Consider the following 7,347-nt stretch of genomic DNA (forward strand, 5'->3'; position numbering starts at 1 on the left):
CACTAATATTTTTGTAAATAAATAAATATATTCTCATGGTGTAAAATATCCTTGGATACGTCAGTCGATAACAATAAATCAACTTGATAACTTTTTCTGAATAACTTCTTTCATTCGAATTAATTATCGTTAGTAATATAAAATATAAACCTCGTGGCAGATATTGAAATAAACAAAAGCGTTACTGTCAAATATCGATCATGTTTAATCGATCAAACATCATCAATTCCTTAAGATAGTAGTATAAAGAAAGTTTTGTTTCGACAATCGTAATGATAAGTAAACGATATCTTTTTTTATTTTTAATAACCTTCAAGATAATACTAAGTCGAGAAAAAATATTCAATAAAAATGAAAATGAATTAAAACGCGTGGACAATGGTCGTTTGTCCAAGGATATTGTACCAAAAAAATATATCATAGCAGCATCACCGGATTTTATTGAGGACAGATTTTATGGTGCTATACAAATTGATTTACGAATAATGAAGGTAACATTTCGATCTTTTACATTTCGATTAATTGAATCGAATTGTCACTTTCAATATGTCTGACTCAACTCTTCTTTCCCGCATTTTTTGAAATTAACATTTATATAGCTTTATATTTAAAAAAATATAACTATTAGATCGATTAAATTGTATAAAAGTGATCGAATTGTGTTACTTTCAATACATTTGATCTCTTTCCATTCCTGTTTTCTAGATTAAAAATTATATAGCATTACATTCAAAGAATTTAACTATTACATCAACTAAATTGTATAAAATTGATCAGCCTTATAACGAAATTTCAATCGATGCTATTTATCCTATCGAAGAGTATGAAATGATAGTGATCGAAACTACAAATCCTTTATCACCTGATAATTATCTTCTGAGAATGAATTACAGTGGTACATTGAACAATAAAATTAATGGCTTTTATTTGAGCAGTTACGTGGTGAATTCTGAACATGATCGTATCAGGTGATTTCAATGATTTTTATTTCTTTTTTTTTTTTTGTATAGTTAATATTTTATAATATTCTTCTTTCTTTGTTTTTTTTTTGTTGTTGTTGCCGTCTTATTTATCTCACAGAAAATTGGCGGTCACACAATTCGAGCCAACTTATGCAAGAAGAGCTTTTCCTTGTTTTGATGAGCCATCTTTTAAATCTATTTTTCATATTCGTATCGTTCACGATGGAAAATCAAATTATCATGCTTTATCTAACATGCCAAGTATAGTAAGTAACAAATTATATTAGTTGGACGTTCTATTCTTATTTTATAAAGTTTATAAAATACTAAAAATCTACAATATATATATTCAAAAGTTAGATATAAAAGATATAATTATTTTTTCGAAATTTAATTGTAGAAAGTCGATAAAGCAGATGATAAAAGTGATTTGATGGTAACAATTTTTGCTCCAACTCTACCGATGTCGACATACTTGGTGGCTTTTCTGATAAGTGATTTCGAATGTTTAACTTCAAGCGCAGATTCTTTAAATGGAACTAGAATACCACTAAGTGTTTGCGTTAGATCGGATTACAAAAATAAAGTTCAATTTGCTTTGAATATTGCTTCACAAGCTATCGAATATTATTCGAATATTTTGAACATCGATTATGCTCTACCAAAATTAGGTATAGCATTAATTAATTGAACAATGTAATTCATATTAATATACATTTTCTTTTAACATTTTATATATAGAGAACTAATTTTGTGTATGAAAAAATGTTTCCATCTATAAGTGGCGTTAGTGATCCCATTATCGAATAAGTATAAAGTGTTGCATATTTTCAGGCGTTAATTAAATACGACAAAAAATTTAAGAATACATAATACTGATAAAAAAAAAAAAGAATTTTTCGATATCGTTATTAGTTTTAAAAATATTCCTTGGCTGAATTATTCTCGACACTATAGTCGTGGCAATTATTTATATTGATTATGTGTTTGGAAGCTTAATATTAATAATTATTAATTTTCTCTATTTTTACTCTCATATAATATTATTAATACATAATATTATTGCACAATTCAATATTAGTACTGTTTGATTTTATACCAGTATCCTTTTTATTACATTATAACAATAATAATAAAGAATCATAAAATATACATACATATAACTTAAATTACTTTCATAATAATCAACATATACATATAATTTAAATTACTTTCATAATAATCAACTAACGCATTATACATATGTATTATATAATAAAATGCATACGTATTAAAAGATAATTGATCAAAATTTTGCAGATCTCGTTGGAATACCGGATTTTGCAGCTGGTGCAATGGAAAATTGGGGTTTGATAACGTTTCGTGAAACCGAATTGTTATACAGCGAGGAACATAGTTCCTGTGAAAATATAAAAAGCGTTGCTCTCACGGTTACCCATGAATTAGCACACATGTGGTTTGGAAATTTAGTTACTATGAAATGGTGGAACGATCTTTGGCTCAACGAAGGCTTCGCAACATACATGGAACATGTTGCAGTCGATTTTATTTTTCCCGAGTGGTATCAGGTCTCGTATATTATCAAATTAAAAAAGAAAACTACGTGAACAAAATTGTAAATAATTGAATTATTAATTATTAATTGTAGTGTAATTATAATGGTATTTTTTAGATGCAAACATTTCCAGTGAATACCAAATATACGTCAATGAACTACGACATGAAAAAAAACGCACATCCAATAATAAATCATTTGGAAGCTTCCGACGAGATAGGCCAAATGTTTGATCGTATTTCTTATCAAAAAGTACGCTAACATTTTATTGTCCTATTATATAATTAATAACATTATTTATTTTCCACAATTTCGTAATATTTGCCATATATATATTTCTAAATAAAAAATACTTTGTATATTTGTTTTTTTTGTTCTTTTTTTCAATCAGAGTGCTGCAGTGATAAACATGTTAGAAAACGCAATAGGAAACGTTAAATTCATTTCTGGAATTAGAAATTATTTACAAAAGTATCAATTTTCTAATGCTGAATCAAAAGAACTTTTTGAACTTTTTAACGAGGAAAATCACGATTTCGTTAACCTAATCGATGTTTTAAACCGATGGACGAGATTAACTGGATTTCCTGTTGTTAATGTACAGCAGAAAGACAAATTAATCAAATTATCTCAGCAACGATACGTCATTGATAAAACACAAAATGATTCATTCAAGTAATTAAGATAAACGATGATTTTCATTTTTATCAATTATTGTTCTATATAATAGTTTATTTGTAATAACAGGGAAAGCTGGGATATTCCTTTAAAATACATAACGAGTCGACAAGAAGATGGTATCAAGTTTGCTTGGTTCCCAGCAAATTATTCTTGCGGCAAGTTTTTATTTTCTTTTTGTTTCCGATTTAACAATATGCAATTTCTCGATCCCATTTTAATTGATCCAAACAATTTTCAAATCAATAAATATTGTCGGCTTCAACAAAGTTGACCTTAAGATTTATCACTAAATAAAACAAATAATAAATCTCATAACATTTGGATCGATTAAAATGATTGATTCATCCTAAAAATGTATTGATAAAAACTAAAAATCCTTTTTAATATACGTGCAGTTGAATTGGTCCTAGAAAAACCAATAAATTGGGTTAAATTGAATCATAATTCGGTTGGTTATTACATTGTTAATTACACAAAGGATAATTGGAAAATGTTCACTAATTTGTTATTGACGGATATTCAAGTAAAGTTCACACACACATGCACTTTAATTCTATTGACTTAAAATATGATTAATAACAAGAATATGCTTTAATAATTTGTTTTCATAATTTGATGAATAGGTTCTGGATCCAATAAATCGTGCCGATTTGTTGCACGATGCATTTATTTTAGGTGATAATAAAGATCTGTCTTATCATATTGTTTTGAACATGACCACTTATCTAAAAAACGAAAATACTATTCAACCTTGGATAGTTGCTGGTCAATGGATCAATCGAGTTAACAAATTACTTCGGTCAACTAATTTGCATCGTCCATTTCAAGTACAATTTTATTTATTAAATTTTATTATATATTACATACGTACGTGGGTCGAAAAGTTTTAAGCCTGACATACAAGCAATTTTTTTTTTTTTATCGAGCTCACTTTTTTATTTTTCGACATGATCTCAAAACTTTTAGAAAAAAACTTGTCAACACATCCTGTTAAACGTATAATAAAAATTGAAGGATATTGATAAAATTCGCAATATTAATATTCGTCTAATTAATAAAATAACGCATTTATCGTAGTACTACATACAACGTTTGATTGAAAAAATGTATCAACAAGTGGGATGGAACGTGAGCGAGAAAGAGGAATTACCACACAGGTAGAAAATCGATACAAAATTGAATAGTATTATTATTTCTCTTATATTTGATCGTACGAGAAATCTTCCTAATCTCATGATCGATTTTTCGAGAGAATTACGGGTAGTTATACTGAAGATAGCATGCAGTGTAAAATTCGATCATTGCTTGGACACAGCTGCTGTGAAGCTTAAAAAATTTGTTGAAAGTAATGGCACACAAAAATTGCATCCTGATGTTCGTTCTGTCGTTTATTCTTTTGGTTAGTTATCTTAAGTAATATACCCAAAAATTTACCTTTATACATGTATTAAATTAGCCCATAATTCATTCATGCGCTTGTGCTGCCTGTTATTTATTTAAAAAAATAACCCACGAACTTATTGGCCACAAATATTTTTCTAATTGAAATAATTCATATATTTATTTATTTATCAAGGTCTCTTTGTGCCAAGTGATGCAGCTGAATCAATATTTGAAAAAATGTGGGAATTCTTTTTAAGAGAAACAGACGTACAAGAGAAAAACAGGCTCTTAATAAGATTAGCAGCTGTTAAAAACAAAGATATTCTCGCTAAGTATGTGTGCTATGTATTTCTAAATAAAATTAAACAATAATTATGTATAAAATTATCTTGATGTGTTTTATAGATATCTCCAAAAAATACAAGATGAGAAAGTAGTTCGTAGACAAGATTTTTTTGAAATTATTAGTAATATCGCTCTAAATCCAATGGGTCTTGATATAGTCTGGGATTTTTTTAGGTAAAATATATCATTTATTATAAAAAGATATATTTTTAGCATCAAGATTATATATAAATTTTATATATAAATTTAAAAAAAAGATATAATTATATATATAGCATCAAGATTATATACAAATTGTACATATAAAGAAAAAACAAATATAATTAGCCACATGATTAATACAAATCTTAAATATGAGTAAAAACAAAATATGAAATATACAATTTTTTTTATAGAAACCATTGGGAAAACTTAATTGAAAAATTCGCACTAAACGATCATGTTGTGGATGCAGTTATTGGAGCAACTATCTCCTTATTTAAAGATGAACAGAAATTGAAAGAAGTATTTTCTTTAACGATTCGCTTAAATCGAATTTTTAAATTGGATCTATTTTTATCTAATACATTAATTTCAGGTTGAAGATTTTTTCAATAAATATCCAAATACTGGGCCAAGTACGCACACAAAAAAAAATGTGATCGAAGATATCAAAAGTAACATCAAATGGTTAAATGCAAACTTATGGCAATTCGAACAATGGTTGAACGAAGATGAAGTCTATCTCCCATAGAGTTTTTATTATAATATATAATTATATATACGTAGGTAGAACAAAGTTTTAAGCCAATTCTTTTCTAAGTTTTGAAATTAAATCGAAAAATAAAAGTAAGTTTGATAAGAAAAAACTGTTTTAATGTTAGGCTTAAAACTTTTCAACCCACCCTCGTACATTTTTCATCATTCGTTGGCTCAATTTTTCTTTTAAACTATGCTTTATATTTTCTGAATGTATGTAGGTGGATTGAAAAGTTTTGAGCCTCGCATAGAAATAATTTCTTTTGTCACTCTTTTATTTAAGAAAAAAAAATTAATAAGTCTATTTTTGTTGAGGCTCAAACGTTTCAACCCACTTTCATTTATGTACAATCCTTATATTAAAAAATATATTTTATATACAATTTATCAATATTTTAAAATTATCATCTCACACAGATAATTTTAAAGTTAAAGCAAAAAGTGTTCTGATATTTATAAAATTAATGTAAAATATATATTACATGTCAGCTGTACTCCACCTATATGCTTCCTCTTGTAATGCTGTTTTTGCATTCTGCGCATCAAACCATTTCTTTTCGTATCCATTACTTCTATCAACTCCATCCCAACGATGACCAGGTTTTATTCCAAAACGATTAGGCATATAAGATCCTTGATATCGTAGTTCATCTGGTTTGATTTTTCCTTCCTTTATTTTTTTGTTCCTAATATATTCTAACATTGGATCACCTTCTTTTTCTTGTTCCCTAAGTGCTTTGTCTAAATCAGCATCATCGGCATATCTTGCCAATGGTTTGCTTACTTCATGAAGATAGTTCTTTAATTTTTCTTCTCTATCTTCTATTTGTTTTAATCTGAAGAGAGATAAAAATTATTCAGAGAAATATTATTTTAATTAATTATATATATATATTTAATAATTTATAATATTATATATACATATTATATTATGTATATAATATTTTAAAAAGAAAAAAAAAGATTCTTACCCTCTACCCCATTTGTCATATTTTTCATTCAATTCCTCTTGTCGCTTTTGTTTTTCTCGCTCTACAGCAGCTTCAGCTTCTAAATCTCGTCTCCTACCAGTTCTTGAATCACGTAAAATTGCCTTCTGACCGGCACCGGTAATTTCTTTGCTTAACTAAAAAAAATTACATTTGTCAGATAAATAAAATTTGCTTACTGTGACATAATAAATAAATAAATGAAGTTTTTGTATCGTGACATAATAAATAAACAAATGCAAAAAATAAATACCCTACTAAACATTTCAATTTCACGCTTTTTATAAGCCTCTGTTTCTTCACGCAAAGACTTTGCATCCTGCAAACCAGCGCTCATGCCACTTAACGTTTTCTTCATTTTTGTATCATGCGTTGTATTTTCACGACTTGACGACTCACTTCCATCAGGTTGATCGTCCCATCTTGAAGAGTTTCTACAACGTTTATGACTGTCATAGTCTTTTTTACTTTTTTTGGAATGTCTCGATGTGGATCGATCACTCTTTTTACTTTTTCTAAGTGGATTCAAATCTGAATCATTATCTTTCCTACTTTTTCTATGTGGACTCAAATTCGAATTATTGCTTCTCTTATTTCTTCTAGGTGGACTCAAATTCGAATCACTGTCCTTCTTATTTCTTCTAGGTGGACTCAAATCCGAATCATAGTCCTTCTTATTTCTTCTAGGTGGACT

At 27.7% G+C, this 7,347-nt stretch overlaps 3 protein-coding genes across 3 annotated transcripts in view; 2 read left to right on the forward strand and 1 right to left on the reverse strand.

Annotated features, from left to right (window-relative positions):
* The first annotated feature begins 272 nt into the window (after nt 1-272).
* LOC106791070 (puromycin-sensitive aminopeptidase-like protein) lies at nt 273-4,170 on the forward strand. The gene is made up of 10 exons (XM_014756433.1): nt 273-491; nt 706-942; nt 1,025-1,228; nt 1,363-1,633; nt 2,262-2,530; nt 2,635-2,769; nt 2,900-3,192; nt 3,265-3,353; nt 3,582-3,739; nt 3,822-4,170. The coding sequence occupies exons 1-10, from the start codon at nt 273-275 to the stop codon at nt 4,086-4,088; spliced, it is 2,142 nt and encodes a 713-aa protein (XP_014611919.1). The 3' UTR covers nt 4,089-4,170.
* A 23-nt stretch (nt 4,171-4,193) lies between these two features.
* LOC106791079 (glutamyl aminopeptidase-like) lies at nt 4,194-5,666 on the forward strand. The gene is made up of 5 exons (XM_014756450.1): nt 4,194-4,597; nt 4,775-4,913; nt 4,987-5,100; nt 5,322-5,430; nt 5,504-5,666. Exons 1-5 carry the CDS (start codon nt 4,432-4,434, stop codon nt 5,657-5,659), a joined length of 684 nt encoding a protein of 227 aa, XP_014611936.1. The 5' UTR covers nt 4,194-4,431; the 3' UTR covers nt 5,660-5,666.
* A 456-nt stretch (nt 5,667-6,122) lies between these two features.
* Nucleotides 6,123-7,347, reverse strand: part of LOC106791078 (BUD13 homolog) — a 2,203-nt gene continuing 978 nt past the window's right edge. Inside the window, exons 3-5 of the mRNA XM_014756449.1 lie at nt 6,907-7,318; nt 6,636-6,790; nt 6,123-6,500 (exon numbers count right to left, since the gene is read on the reverse strand). Of these exons, the coding sequence (XP_014611935.1) occupies nt 6,143-6,500; nt 6,636-6,790; nt 6,907-7,318 (925 nt within the window). The 3' untranslated portion in view covers nt 6,123-6,142. The remainder of the gene's footprint in view (nt 6,501-6,635; nt 6,791-6,906; nt 7,319-7,347) is intronic.

The sequence above is a fragment of the Polistes canadensis genome, unplaced genomic scaffold, assembly GCF_001313835.1.
Source record: "Polistes canadensis isolate GaletaPanama2010 unplaced genomic scaffold, ASM131383v1 scaffold_284, whole genome shotgun sequence".
NCBI lineage: Eukaryota > Metazoa > Arthropoda > Insecta > Hymenoptera > Vespidae > Polistes > Polistes canadensis.

Coding starts and splice junctions, on each gene's coding strand:
- LOC106791070 (XM_014756433.1), top strand. CDS start 273: ATGATAAGTAAACGATATCTTTTTTTATTTTTAATAACCTTCAAGATA. Junction 492..705: donor TTGATTTACGAATAATGAAG/GTAACATTTCGA, acceptor CCTGTTTTCTAG/ATTAAAAATTATATAGCATT. Junction 1,634..2,261: donor TTATGCTCTACCAAAATTAG/GTATAGCATTAA, acceptor AAAATTTTGCAG/ATCTCGTTGGAATACCGGAT.
- LOC106791079 (XM_014756450.1), top strand. CDS start 4,432: ATGATCGATTTTTCGAGAGAATTACGGGTAGTTATACTGAAGATAGCA. Junction 4,598..4,774: donor TTCTGTCGTTTATTCTTTTG/GTTAGTTATCTT, acceptor TTATTTATCAAG/GTCTCTTTGTGCCAAGTGAT. Junction 4,914..4,986: donor AACAAAGATATTCTCGCTAA/GTATGTGTGCTA, acceptor TGTGTTTTATAG/ATATCTCCAAAAAATACAAG.